The sequence below is a fragment of the Elaeis guineensis genome, chromosome 2, assembly GCF_000442705.2.
Source record: "Elaeis guineensis isolate ETL-2024a chromosome 2, EG11, whole genome shotgun sequence".
NCBI lineage: Eukaryota > Viridiplantae > Streptophyta > Magnoliopsida > Arecales > Arecaceae > Elaeis > Elaeis guineensis.
The window spans coordinates 91,676,486-91,691,886 of record NC_025994.2 but is presented as its reverse complement, the minus strand read 5'-3'; the positions used below and the strand labels follow the sequence as shown (position 1 = coordinate 91,691,886).

The window sequence follows — 15,401 nt, the reverse complement described above, 5'->3', positions numbered from 1 at the left end:
AGCTAGAAAGAAATTTATGGCTGCAGTGTTAAAAATTATTCTCTACAATTTTGAACTAGCTTCGAATCTTTCAATTAATTACTACAAGAGTTCTATCTCCCCTATTGGCTATGTCGGTGATAATGTGGAGGCTTGTAGTAGGTGGCCCAATCGCTCTTTCTCTCCTCCGCCTCTAAAATATCTGGGGTTACCACTTTGTAGGAATAAACCTTCGAGGAATGATTGATTTTTGCTTCTCCAAAAAAATTGAATGAAAATTGGCAGCTTGGAAAAAGAAATACCTATCTTTTGGGGGAAGGCTAATTCTATTCTCACTGTCCTCTCTCTCTATTACAGGTCTTTATTTCCAATTACCAACGTAGGTTGTGAGAAAAATTGACAAATTTAGGAGATTCTTTTTATGGAATATAGACAAGAGAGTCACTAGAGTATCTTGCAAAGTTAATTGGAGCACTGTGTGTCTTCAAAAAGATGAGGGAGGATTAGGTGCATTGGATATCAATCAGTTCAATCAATCTCTTCTTGCTAAATGAGGGTGAAGATATCTAACTCAAGATCCAGGTCTATAGAGAAAGCAAGTACACTTTGCCTATCATAAAAAGATAAAACTATTAAGGTCTTGAAAGCCCAGAAGGAAATGTTCGAATATTTAGAAGGATATTATTGATGCTCTACCTGTGGTCTGGAACAAATCAAGGTTTCACTTTGGTAATGTAAAAGATATCCTTTTTTGGAATGATACTTGGACTTTTGATGCTCCTTTACATACTTTGTTCCCAAAGCTATTCAATATCAGTAGGAAAAAGAATGGAATGATTGCTGATTTTTATAATTTTAAATCTTCGAGTTGGAGACTTAAAAAGGCCCAGGCACTTTTCATTGCAGATTCAAATAGAATTTGACGGTCTCCTTTTCATCTTATTGTTGTCAGCCCAAATCAGGATTATGATCATGTCACTTGAAAACTTGATAAAAAAGGCTCATTCTCTACTACATCTTGTTACCGCTTCATCAATTCAAGAGGGGTGAAATGTGAGTTTGCTAAATCTCTCTGGGCTCTTCCTGTCCCACTTAAAGTTGATATTTTTTGTGGCTTTGTTGGAAGAAAAAACTAAATACTAAAGAGTTACTTTAAAGAAAAGCGGTAAGCAATTGGGAGGTTGTGTCCTTTGCAGTCGTGGGATAGAAAATATTGATCATATCTTTTGCTCTTGTTAGTTCTTCTCCTATATTTGGATAAATATTTATCTTTGTCTTGGCATTTTACACCCTCAAACTTCTTTCACTGATCTTTGTATGAGGTGGGAAAAAAATATATTTTCTATAGTTGCACGGTCGATTGTTCTTCTACTCTTCGCTGCAATCATTTGAAATTGCTGGAAAGAACGCAATGCATGCGAGGATCTTCTTAAGCAAGTTCTCTTCAGTTGATTCTATTGCTATATAGGGACTTAGAACATTTATTGAGTGGTCTTCCATGTGCCACAAGTAGATGCTTCCTGAATTTTGTAGAACTTGAAATAAAATCAAAACTCTTGCTTTTTTTCTTCGATGACCGGAACATCTGAGATGACGGTGTCATTCTTCCTTTGAATGAATCTCTCTTTCTTGATTACTTGTACATAATGTAGGTTACTATCTTAGTCTCAAATGGAGGTAAAGTATCTATTATATTTTGTTTTGAGTGTCATGATCTCAATTGTACTTGAAGTATCAGTTGCATTTGAATCTCTTCTAAAATAGTACAGTAGAAATTTTAGGAACCGAACTTGCTTATATTAGAACTCTTTGTAACCCTTTCCCAAATGTTTTAATCCCTGTATATATCTCCTTTTTCTTTTAATTTTGTTATGTAAATCTTTCTTATCAATAAATTTTGATAGCATTTGCCTTCTTTATCATCAGGAAAAAAAAAAAGAAATCCACATACCTAGCCAGGGATGCACGATGACCTAATTTGGCGAAACATACTTCCTTGTGAATAGGGTTTTATTCCAATAGTCACACTCTATGCAAATCCGAATAATTCTAGTACAAATAAATTTATCTTCTCTCTCTATTATTATTATTATTTGAAAAAAAATGAAAAAAAAAAAAAAAAAAGGAAACGCAAACAAACGAGCAAATAGGAAGCTAAGAAAGAGGTACTGGAAGCTAGCTATGAGGGGTGGTGCTTTAAGTAGGCACCCACTTTGATGCTACACTGATGTGATAGGGGACCAACATGCTAGCCTAATGTATATATGCGTCCAACAAAGGAGTGATAGGTCGCCCATATGTGAGATCCGCTTCCAGATGCTGAAAGTCCTCAAAGCTAGCCTTACTTGCCTCCTTGACGTCGCAAAGGGTAAGATGCCCCACCCAGCGTCCTCAATGGGCTCGTATCTTATGGCCAGAGGTAGGAAACTAGGATTTGACTTATAAAAAGCTTACACCTAGCCCAACTTTGGGGAGAAAGGTCGATCTCTGTGGGCGCAACCCCGGGGGGACCCAAGGCTTGGACTTGACCCCAGATCCTCTCATCTTTTGGAGATACCAAGGAAGATATGGGAATAAGACCTGTCTTCCATAGAGGAGATGCCAGAGTAGAGGTGGAAGTGGCTTTAAGGTGGCAAAATTGTTGGTACCACAGATTATATATATAATACGGGCACCGTCTTCTGTTGCTCTTTTTCTTTTGCTTTATCCAGGGAGGGCGTCATGCCTTGCCATCCAGTGCAAACGGTCCAGCTCCCCTGCATACTTGATTCAGTGTGAAGTCTGAAGAAGAGGTTCCAAAGCAATACTTGACAAGAAGATGACCCAGACCGACCCTAAGCGATACTTAACAAGGAAACGACCAACCCTAGCTCCTTCAAGAATCTTTAAAATGGCCTCTAGGTATGAGAATGGTAGTAGTTCTTTTGTAATATGTATTTTGTCTTCACTAACTTTTGGATGATACCCTGTACGAACGGTTCAATTTATCGAATCGTTCTACTTTGCCGCCATGTCCAATGCTTTCTAATTCACTTTATCACACCCTTCCCACAAACTGGTGATGTTTGTGTCATTTGTACAGGAATATCATTCATCGGTTCGTCTATTGGTTTGTTGTTCCAAAGAAGAAATTGGTAATAGCGTGGTCACAAGGAGTGCACATTAAGCGGGATAAGTTATGCAAATGGTAGCCTCATGCTGCTCAAGTTGCACTCAGCTTGCTCTTAACACCTACTCAAGCGACCGGTACGGCAAGACCTCGGATCACCAGGTCATTGATCTGACCGCTAGCCCAGACCGGATGATAACTAAAAATATTTAAAAAATTGAAACTATTTTTTTTAAAAAAATATATAATATAAAAATATGTACAGGTATTTACAAAATTTATGAAAATTATTTATAATTTTCACTTTGAATGCTAATTTTTAAGATACATTGATCTACATTCTACAGTATTCATTAATTGCGGTATGAATAAAAAATCACGATTTGGTTAGTTTTTAAAAGAACTAAGTGGTATATAGTATAGAAAAAATAGAAAATTTTGTATTTTTCTTTTTAAATAATAAGCTTTAATAGTATCCAAATAAATGAAGCAGGTATATATTTAATTTTGCAAAAAGAGGAAAGGAAATGGCTATTTTTTACCAAAAAGAATTGGTTGTTAACATTGAGAATAAATGGCATCTTTTGGAAAAGTTAATAAAGATGTTGCTGCTTGGTAAACTTTCATGAATTAGAGCTGTCTTGGTACTCAAACACAGCTTTGAGAACTTGTTAAAGCATTTTAAAGCAAGCCGATTCACGCGTTGTTCACCCAATAGGGTTAGCAAGTTTTTTCGAAAACCAGCCAGGCCTTCTGGTCTAATGTGGAAACTAGATCAGCCAGTGGTCAGGTTCTATCGGTTTCCTATCAGATTGGCCGGTCCGCTCCAATTTGATAACTGTCTATTCCATAATATAATGTTAGCTTAGGGATCATGAAGCTTTTTCATGCCTGCATTTTCTAAACAACTTGATGTAAATTCTAGCTTACCTCAACCTGGGTGCAGCTCTTGTTATCCTAATTTCAATCAATAAAATATATTCCAAATTTGGCTCAATTGGTCATCTGCAAGTGCCAATTGATTCAGTTGATGAAACCACTAACATTAGGCATTGTTGACATAGGTTCAAACTGTGTCTTTACCATGAGGCATACTCTCATCCCCCTCTCTTGAAAAGAAAAAGAAAAGACAATGACAAGTCAGTTGACTTACTTTACAAACAATACTTAAGTAGCCAAATTTATAGATTAACTTCACTATATAACAAATAAACATAAAAAAAGAAGGTCCAAAAATGTCTAGTATTATAAAATAGTGAACTCTTCTTTAAACATATATAAATTAAATTTAGTAGGTTTCGTACTTAGATCAAAAAAAAAAAAAAAAAAAAAAAAAATCCAATATGCCACTAAAAAGCTATCTATTTTTATATCATTTAATCCACACATTACAAAGTTATAGATTTTTTTTTCTAAAAAAATTGTCAATCTTTTATCAAGTAGACCATGACCAAAATGTATATCTTCAATTCAAACATCCAAGTATTGAAATTATAATCATCAAATGTTTCATCAAAGGTTCAACATTAAGCATGCTAATTTGTTCACGCAAGCCGTACTGGTGATTTTGCCAAGTGACATCTTTACCAGCATAGGCTCCTAGCTTCAAATGAATATAATAAGAAAAAGGTAAAGATTCTATTATAATAGGTTTTAGTTGAAAGAAAAATAGTGAACTTTTGAAAGTAGAATAAGAAAATATTGCAGCATCCAACAACTTCACATAGGATAAAAACCAACACTTCAAACATCAATGCAGAAACTCCTTTGCCTGCCAGTTTTATGCATGCTATAGCTTAGCATCCAAAACCTAATCTCATACATTAGGTACTGGTAATTGGCATTATAGGTTTAGTACATGTTCAATACTATAGGTGACATACAAGGGCTAAGCTTCATCTTTTTAAAAGAAGTACTTGGAAAGCAAGGACTTGGTAGCAGACGACTTCTCACCCAACCAATGTTGCATATGGACCCCAATAGCATCCAAATACAGCGCACTCCTACCATGGAATCCGACCACCTTCCCTTCCGTGGTAGCAGAAGTGAAATGGGTTCCTACCTCCTCTCCAAACGGTCCATACTTCCCCCTACTTGTGTAGAATGAAAGTGATTTAATGACTGTTGGCCTCTCATCTCGGTTAATGGTGGCGTAGTATCCACTTACGCAATTCAGAACCTCATGGGGGTAGTCAAATTTGATCTGCAATAGTAACCAAAATGAGTCCTTTTGTCTATAGTTGTGCAGGTTTGTGTGCAAAATATTAATAATCAAGCTTTTTTTTTTTTCTCTCATTTTTTCCCCATTTCTGACGGTTAAGGATTCTGCCATTACCCTGTGTGTGGTCACCCCGCTACCACCATGTCTTGCAGACCAGACAGACTGGCCGCTCCGATCATACTCTATCTGTATGGAGTTTATGACTTCTCCCCTTGTGATATAGACTTGTTTGATTCCGGAGTAAACTCCATCATCCCATGGTTTACCTCCATCTCCACCCCAGGGTCCTGGTCCAATTGGAACTGGCTCTTTTATAACACCATACGTAACCTGAAAGAAATCGTACTCAGGAAAAATTTCTTGATCTTCAGCAGTTCATATTGATTTTTTGAAACCAGGTTTCTTAACTCGTTAGATAGAAAAGGCGAATAGACTTGATTTGTTTGACTTATAAAGACCAAATTTGCTACTTTCCATCAAAGATGCAAGTCTGAGAAATTGATCTCCACCAATCATTCACATGATAATACAAGAGAACAGAAAGATGGATGAGGATAAAACTTTGTTTAATAATAATAAGTATGTTCCTTTGATAAGTAAAATAAAAAGTTATTCTTATTCATTCCCATTCTGTATGGAAGTATCAATATGCACAGCAGCTTTTTTTTTTTTCCCCTTTTTGCTTCCTGGTTTTTAAATAAGGGGAACAGTTTCAGCCCCTACCCAACTGATTAAGGTAATTAATTTGAAGTCATACACAGGACCTTGGCAAATAAAGGAAAAATTAAGAGGCTCCGTGGACCCTTTAACAGGAAGGTGAAAAGTATAGAGCAAACCTGATACACCGAACAGAAAATAAATAGAGAATTCCTGAGTCCCTATCCATCTTAAGCGGATTAATTGTTACTGAATGATTCCATTCTACACAAAACACAAAATTGTAGAGGGTATATTGACTCCTCTTTGATGTTGAGCGAATTAATTGTTACCGAACGATTCCCTTCTTTGTATAAATTTATACACACAGACACAAAATGGTATAAAAACTAATGAACCATAAGCGAAGCCATGAGAAATCCAATCAGATCATACTACTCCCCTAATTCATATCTCAGATTCCATTGGAACTCACCCCCTCTCCCCCTTTGCTCGTTTCATTGACAGAGAGAGCTAGAAGAGGCAATGCATTTTCTGGGTTATAAAACCTTACATAATGCAATCAACCAATAATCATTATGTCTAGAATAATGAGAATGAGTTTCTTTGCCTAATGTCCCTTCTCCAAGCTTAATTATTTCTCATATGCCAACAACCTTCAATTCTGAACAAAGCTCCTGCCTGTTCCCAGCAGGTCACAACAAACCTCTGTCAGATTACCATTCCGAATATCTTTAGCGGCATCAATTTTTTCAATAGTACATCCCAAGAGGAATGACATGAATTGACCACAAAAGTCACATAAAATTCAAAACTTCTCAAAGGCTTCTTTCTTCTTTGATATCTTGTTGCATGCATAGAAGATTTTTTAACTTGTAATTCATCTCAATCATGGAAGGAAGAGCTCATATCCAACTTTAATTTTAAACTTCTCCCAGAGAAAGTGAATCATGACTCTGTTGACGTTTATAAATCTCTTCCCTTAGAAAATGATGTTTATAAACCACTTGGTCACAGGCTTAGTGGTTCTAAAGCTTAAACATTTTTGGACGTGAATACAAGGAACCTTCACGTTAGCTGACAAAACCATAACCCGTTTATATGGCAATCAGGTTTATGGATCCAGGCATGATCCATCAGATCATAGCCCACAAAAAGGAAGTGAGTTGTAAAAGGGGAAGAAAATGATGGAAAACCTAATTGGAAACCAATAAGCAATGAAGAAGAAATAACAAAATAGAACAATAAGAAAGAAATGTTCCACAAGAATCAATTAGACCTCCCAATATACAATGCCTTTGGAATATCTAGTACGTTCCTAGCACACTTGAAGGACATTTAAATGCAACTAATTTAGATGAATTGTGGTAGAAGTTTTGTCCGTCAATGGCGAGTTGCTAGAATAATACATGATCTTGTGAAGTTCCAGGGCAAAAACAATCTGAGCTCTTACACAATGATAGAGCTGAATAAAATGTTAAATGCAGCATATGATCTTGTCAAGGATTGGTCTAGATATGCATCTGTATTTAAAGGTCTTACCACCAACATGATGAAGATAGCACATCATAAAACATAAGAAATACTATGAAGATTATTTATTACTGTACAATTCATTAAATGGATAAAAGAGTTTCAATGGTTCATTAGATGTAGAAACCAAGGTCTTGGGTGGGGTGCGTGTCTCATTCTTGTGAGAAAATAGGATTAGGATGGGATTGGGACTCTGAAACCCTTCTATGTAGACGAAGAAGAAGAAAAAGGAAAGAAAGAAAGGAAGATGAAAAAAGGGAAAAGGTAAAAGGAAAGAAGAAGAAGAAGAAAAACGAAAGGAAAAAAGGAAGGGAGAAGAAAAGGAAAGGAAGGAAAGAAGGAAGAAGGGAAAAAGAAAGAAGAAGAAGAAGAAAACAAGGAGAGAAAGGAAGGGATGGGGAAAAAAAGAAAAGAAAGAAAGAAAGAAAAGAAAGAAAGAAAAGAATGAAAGAGAGGTAGAGAATATCTACCGGGTTGTATGATCGGGATAATTGTTGGAACGGCATGGGACAGGATGGGATGGAACAATGGGGCATCTCATTCCACAGAGATATCGGGATACCTCCGTCCTACAGGATTTAAAACCTTGGTAGAAACCCTAAGTTCATTCAAACATTTAGGATGTCCATTTGCTCCTGATTAAGCACATAGCACACAAGTATGTGCCGACATATATTAGCATATAAATTGATATGTAATGGGAATGTACAGTGAGTTTCAATGAGAGGTGCTAGTTTCCCCATACCGACATATATTAGAACTGATTAGAACTTTTGGCCAACCTTGTCAGTTCTAATGCCTCCACTTCCCCCGTGCTTGTTTCCCCATACTGACTGCCCATTTTTATCATAAAGAACCTTAATTGAAGTAATTCCTGCATTACGTGATAGCTTGATCTGTCTAACGCCTGTATATACACCATCATCAAATATGCTTCCACCACTTCCACCCCAGGGACCATATGTTATAGGACCTCCTGGGATAGAGGATCCTCTTGCTGCAGTATAGCTAGGAAAAGATACCCCCTGCAAGAGTGAAATTCATTACTATATATATATATATATATATATATACATATTAAAATATATAAATATGCATCAAGAAGAAGGGTTTGGCAGTCGTACAACATCATTACATTTGCTATCATTGGAAATGTTCCATAACATGTCAGCTGGATCTATCTTATTCCATGTAGAAGCTAGAATATTGGTTGCTGCATCTATAAAATCCGTGAATTATGCTGTTATGTTTTATTTTAAATTTTTGTTGTTCATTGCTAAGTGCCATTTGTGTTTCATGAGATCTATCAGGGACCTGCACCTGCTGACATGATTGTGCTAGAAGAGCATCCATAAAGACGACTTGGCTGTTGACAGGAGGCATATGAGCTATAGCTGAAAATAGTTTAAACTCTAGGAAGACATTGTTCCGGGGAACTCAGGCTGGAATTTGATAATGGAGATCACATGGGAATGAAAGCAGGGTCCTACTTTTACCACCATGAGAGATTTCTTATGCTATATTGCAATGGACTCTAACATGCAGAACTAACAATCTAACTATTCCTACCAATAAGGCACATCACCTGATTGCCGTTGAACCGTGTTTTAAAAACACTTCTGATTTATAAACAGCAGAGAGATGTTCCATATTGGGCATTTATTATTTAAGATAAGAACTACAAAAAACATACACTAGTTGCTATATATTTATAGACAAACACAAAAAATACAAAATGTTTGGTGGACAAGTTATTTTTATAAAGAAAAATTATTTTTATGAGAAATATAATCCAAACAGATAAAGAAAACATCCTTCACTAGCTGAAGCAATCGAACACTTCCTCTGGGAGAAATTTAAATTCTCCCAAGACTTAAAAAAAGAAGTATGGGATTTCAATTGATTCCAAGAGTAAAGATTTTCTGTTTAAGCCTACAGCATTCTGTGTTTAGAAAATACTAACTTGAGAAAACAATAACCTGGATATTTGAAAAGGTTGATAGAAAATCAGAGTAAGCTTTTTGGAAATTCAAATACCAATGCCAAAGCATGAACCCTACCTTTTCAGAGTCCCTAAAGTGGATGAAAAGCTCTTGCATGGTTAAAATGATTCGATCAATTTCTGCCAGAATCATTCTTGAGTGAATGCTGGGTAGATCTTTTGAATGTCATCATCAGTTACACGGCTGTTAGGCAAGATAAATGCTAGAAATAGTGACAAGCCAAGAAGCATACCTTGCAATATCATCAGAGAAACAAGTTAAGGGCTAAGGACACCAAACCTTAAAAGGAAACCTATCTGTACTGAACAACTCAATTGATCCAATTAGCTATATTTTTTTTCCCATGGTTCATTACATTGAAAAACTGGATTCTTTGTGTTGGTTTCATTAATCTATATGGCTCTTGTCTTGCAAATTCAGGATGACTTGATTGGCTTATTTAATACCTGGGCACATGATTGTTGACACAAAAGTGTGGCAAAGGAATCAGAGGATGAGAAGGGAGGAGGTGTGCAAACAGGAGATCTTCCACCATGCTCCAAATGCTATGCAATCCAACACTTTTTGCATGTCCAATGTGACTATAGTAGAACAGATATTGGAATATCTACAAAATATATAACTCATTACAACTGTTCTAACAATTTTTTTGGGTCATTTCATGTGACATTATGTATAGTATAAATTTGTTGTTACATATGCATTAAGACTACAGTACTACAGTTACCTTGACTATTGGTTTGCTTAATTCTGATCCTTGCCTATAATCAACAGTTTATTCTTTTCAATGTATTTGGTATCACAAAGGGTTAAAAATATTTTTTCATTGATCAATACATTTAGCATACGTTTGCTTCAAATCAATTTTGAAGGTCATGATACACTAATAATTAGAAATAAAGCCACACAATCAGGATTAAGTTTAGTAACTGGGGATTAAATGAGCATTTGGCTTAGAATAAAATTTAATTTAATTTTTAGGTTTAATGAATGCTATAGATTTTCTGTGGCATAACTTGAGAAATTAGCTTTTGCTTTAACTAAACTATAATATAATTTTGAGGTGCCTCAATCAGAGGCATTTAAATGTGTCAGATGGACCAAACAAACTCATATCAACCAAGTTGACTTGGCCTAGAAGGGACAAAACAGAATCAGCAATATGAATAACCTTTTTGTAGATTTTTTTTATTCATATCTTTGGTCTAAGGGCTTGGATTAATTTTGACCAAATCAGTCATTTATATTAAATCTGGTTAATTTAGTCCTACAGAAAGGAGTATGATCAAGTTTACAAAAACCAAATGAAGTTCATTCTTCCCTTTTTTTCTTCAACCCACCCCCGAACTCAACACACACAAAAAAAAAAAAAAAAAATTTCCCTCTAGGTTGGTTGGATTCATCTTAGGCTCAAGGATTTCCCCTATATCATATATAAAATCATCATGACATTAGTAAACTGTATTCTGGCTCAATCATGTGCAAATTGCACAAGTCAAATTTTCTTCTATTGGAATCTAAAGAGCTTCCATGGCAGCTAGGAGTGCAGACTTAAGCATGTAACAGTAAAATTGTAAGGCTCAAAAAGCAGCAAAATATCAGGATTACAAGAACATACACATATAGTAAGGGTCATACATGCTTTTGTATTCACATAATGTTTATGTCAACTTAGTTGATATTATGTAATGGAAGTGTGTATCATCAGGTCTGTAAACACATACCTTATTTCTCAGCTCGATATCTCTGAATTCCTGAGTGAGTGACCCTTCCCTTGTATAATTGTTGGATAGAATCGTGTAGTTGTCCCCCCTGTCTCTTACTGCTAGTACTATGTCATATCCTTTACTAATGGTTCCATCCACAGCGTTATAACCATATTTTCCATTCCAGTTTGGAGTTAGACTTTGTGATGGAACCAAAGATTTTGATGGATTTGAACTTCGTAGTTGTTTCAAATAAAATCCAATGGAGTCAAGATACCAGCCTGACCGTCCATGAAAACCAACAATCTTGCCACCACTCATTGGGAATGAGAAGCGCATTCCCTGTTCATAGCCAAAAGGTCCATACTTTGCTTGATTGCTCTCAAATGTCAGTGATCTTATAATGGCAGGGCTCCCACTTGAGAGTGATCCATAGTAACCGCTTACTGAAGTGAGGCTTTCAAGTGGATGGTCAAGCTTTATCTGTGAGTCATGGAACAATATTACATCTTAGCTAGAGATCTTTAATGGCTGCATTCCACCAGGCTAGCATATCATGGAGGAGAATTTTAGTTTGTACCCTAGGTGGTTGATTCATTAAAAAAAAAAAAAAGGAAGAAGATTATGGATCTTTGTACTGCTAAGCTATGCTTCTAATTTGCTCATTTCTTAGCATAATTGCAGGGAAAGTTGTCTTCCAATGTTCCTCTGAATCTTATTAATGAACAAGCTCATCAGCTCTCATGGAAATGGATTTCATGTTTAATCACATCTAGAAGATCGCAAAGAATTTGCTAAATTGAAGATGACCAACTAATGACAATTTAATTTGATAAGCACATGAATGTAGAGATATTTCCATAGACATAAGATAAGTTTATCTTCATGGTCTTATGCACTATAGAAATTTACAAAAGCACATGCACAGGATGGAAGATGAAAGTTTAGTATTAGCATTTTTGAAAATGCAAGAGAAAAACCTCTTAACCCTAGCGCACAAGCAAATATACCAAAAATCATGCTTCAGTAATTTTTGCACAAAACAAGAGGCCTTTTATTATTGGCAGTCCTCGAAGGGAAAAAAAAACATGACCAAAAGAGAGTGCAAGTGTGTAGCTACTAAGGAAAGGTAAGAAAGAAACTCTAAATGCATAATTCCCATACTAGGAAAACTATTTCTGAACATTTCATAGCTCTATAAAAGTGTTGCTAGAGGTTGAATGCCTTTCCTGAACAATCTGCACTCCAAAAGGCAAACTAATTTGAATCAAATTTAGTTGAAGACCAAGTCTCATGTTTGGAAATGCAATTCCTAGAATATACAACTCAAGGTTTACCATACCATCCAGTACGGGATGTACCGTACCATATTGGTACTATATTGGTATGGCATCTTGTACCATATCAACCCTATCATACTGTACCAAACTGCATACCGACACTATAATAAGATGGTACCGGTATGGAATTAAGTACAGAGATGACGAACCTTGATACAACTAAAACACCATCTTTATTATGTAGATAAAATTATTGGAGATGAAGATGTTAAGGTGGATGTGTTAATTATAGAGTTAGAAATGAGATTGCTAAGAGAAAATAAAAGCAATAAATGAGATAGTAATAAATGCGATTCACCCATGTAAGTAGGAGATTGCTCACGAAGAGTCCTGAAAGCAGGTCAAATGGTAACGACAGAGGGGAAGCTAAAGAACTGGGATTAAAATAGAGATAAATGATTTTGAAACAGATGCTATTTCTATCATTTGAACACTCAATAGAAACAAAATTATTAGGATTTATAAAGGAACAAAATTCAAAAGAATATGACATATTGTCTGTATGTTATGTACAGAATGTTGCTTGATATGAAGGATAGTTCAAACTTCAAATGATTGGTGATCCTAAGGAATTGGCTCGGATGGTTAACTCAAAAATCTGATTAACTCTTCACCTAGCAAATAAGTAACAAAAAAGTTATAGAATTAGGGGCATTTATCATTTTAACAGAATGAATCATAATCAACTACTCTTGTTTAATAAAGTAAAAGACCTCTATATGAATACTCATCTCATCCAGAACATTACTTATATCTTAGATTAATGCAATCTGAGGATAATCACTATACCTCTGAATCAAGAGCATTACAATAGATAATATTCTAAACAATTGGAATAACAATTTTACAAATGTTTATGACAACTTTTGCTTGAAGTTGTAGTGAGAGCCGTAAAGGGCATATCTTATATTTGCTATTGTGGCATTGGTAGAGAACTTTAAAACCAAGACTCTAGGAACTAAAACCTACATGTATAATAAATGGAGTTGTGTTTGTGCTCTACAAGGTTTGAATCATGCATTAAGGTAAGATTTATCAGCTAGACAACTAATTCTATCAAGGTGCATTTTCAGCAGAAGCACTGAAACTTGTTTTCAGTATTCTCCGTCTTAGTAGCAAATATCTTCCACTCAGGATGGCACACCCACTTCGGGATCTATCCTGAAACTCACCCATGCACCCGTTTAATAAATGCTTCCAAAACTTTTTAGAAGAGTAGCTATCGGTTGTCATGTTCAAAAAATTTCATAATTTTACATGTACTTTGATTTTTTTTCCACCAATTGTTTAAGCCTTAATTATTCTACTTACCTTGTCTGTCTTGGTACCACCATTGCCACCATGCTTTTCTGACCAAACTGAGCTCCCTTTCTTGTCATACTCAATCTGTATGGAATCAATTGCAGCTCCATGAACGACCACCACCTGCCTTATTGTCGTGTATACCCCATCATCCCACGGGCTTCCTCCTTCCCCTCCCCATGGTCCCACCAATATGGGGCTCTTCTCATTTCCATTCCAAAAGCTCTATTTCATACAACAAACATTTATTATTCCTTAATTTCATCTGCAAACAAAAGAATTGAAACTATACAAATTTTGCAACTTCTTCAAATATATAAATTTACCATTTTCAGACAGTAAAGGACGATCTCAATTTCGCGAACTCCTATCTTTTCTTGAGCTCAAAGAAGATGTAGCTAACTGAATAAATGGGTGGTTTTTATAACAATCGGTTAAGACGATAGTTTTTGAGAAATTTGTCGAGCAAACAATTAAAAAAAAAAACATTATTCCCAGTCGCATTCAACATTTGAAATACTCATCGAATTCGATACCCATGGCAAGATCGCACTGCAAAAAGAACCCTATCTTCAAGATTCCTTTTCTTGCATTGACGATGCAAATTAAAAGAAGTAACTTTCTTTCCCCGGCGCACTAAGAAGTATTAATTCGAGCGAGCGTCCTTTCTGGAAAATTCGGCAAAGTAGAGAGACAAAAATATTAAAGGAACATACCTTTTCCGATCCTTTTCCCCATCTTTTCGAACATGAAAGCCACCCGCTGGCACCACCGCCAGCAATGCCTCTCTTTCTTGTTCTTCTTTTCCTTTTCCTCTCCCTCACAGTGACTGGAACCAGAACGAGCCGGAGCGACGGTCGCCGGGAGCCCTCCGGCGGCCATATGGGACGCGCCGGCGGCCGTGGATATCCGGCTAGGGGCCGTCGCTGCCCCCCGTGGGAGACGGAAACTCGGCGATGACCCCCGGAACGGTGAACGAAATAGTCGCTAGAGACGGAGAAGGGAATCGGGTGGGGTCGGTGGAAGCCTGGAAGGAAGAAAGCTTTCACTTCCTTTTCGAGTGAAACAAAAAAGGGACTTGACACAGCATAAACCCAGACAGCGGATTAGATGCGGTGGGGCCTACCATCACATTAAAAACATGTCCGCCCAACTGTGCAAGTAATTTTTTGTGCACCGCGGGCAACGTTAATTCACGTACAGGATCGAAAGAACCAAAAAAAAAATTTTCTCGCGCATCGCATCTCGAGTTCGTACATGAGTCAACCACCGTGGGCGATATGCGCATTCTGCACCGCCAACGGTACACAAAGAATATCTCCCTTCTTCTCCCTTGCTTATTTCACACTGCCCAGGTGGATGATCACATCGGGCGGATTTAGCTGGGCTACCGGAAGTCCTGGCCTTAGCCCAGGTTACAAACCTGACGCCAACTCAGCTTGGTTCAGACTTAACCTAATATGCACACAGGGGTGGCTCAACATATTTGGAGGTCTAAAGCTAAAACCTTTTACGCGTCTTTGATCTCTAAAAAAAAAAAAAAAATCGACC

General features: G+C 36.6%; 1 protein-coding gene across 2 annotated transcripts; it reads right to left on the bottom strand.

Annotated features, from left to right (window-relative positions):
- Positions 1-4,770: 4,770 nt before the first annotated feature.
- On the bottom strand, positions 4,771-14,585 carry LOC105055232 (jacalin-related lectin 3). Of its 2 annotated transcripts, XM_073252173.1 has the most exons (7): positions 14,567-14,585; positions 14,177-14,252; positions 13,860-14,075; positions 11,227-11,691; positions 8,282-8,524; positions 5,424-5,639; positions 4,771-5,291 (listed from the first exon to the last, which is right to left on the bottom strand). In XM_073252173.1, exons 2-7 carry the CDS (start codon positions 14,177-14,179, stop codon positions 4,992-4,994), a joined length of 1,443 nt encoding a protein of 480 aa, XP_073108274.1. In that variant the 5' UTR covers positions 14,180-14,252; positions 14,567-14,585; the 3' UTR covers positions 4,771-4,991. The 2 variants fall into 2 exon arrangements, with proteins under 2 accessions (XP_073108274.1, XP_029123290.1); XM_029267457.2 differs by lacking the exon at positions 8,282-8,524.
- Positions 14,586-15,401: the final 816 nt, after the last annotated feature.

Bases quoted from the DNA above. Each gene is read 5' to 3' on its own strand.
- LOC105055232 (XM_073252173.1), bottom strand. The intron at 11,692-13,859 runs GTAAGTAGAATA...CATGACTCACAG, and splicing joins GTGGTACCAAGACAGACAAG to ATAAAGCTTGACCATCCACT. The intron at 8,525-11,226 runs GTATGTGTTTAC...TCACTCTTGCAG, and splicing joins ATATCGAGCTGAGAAATAAG to GGGGTATCTTTTCCTAGCTA.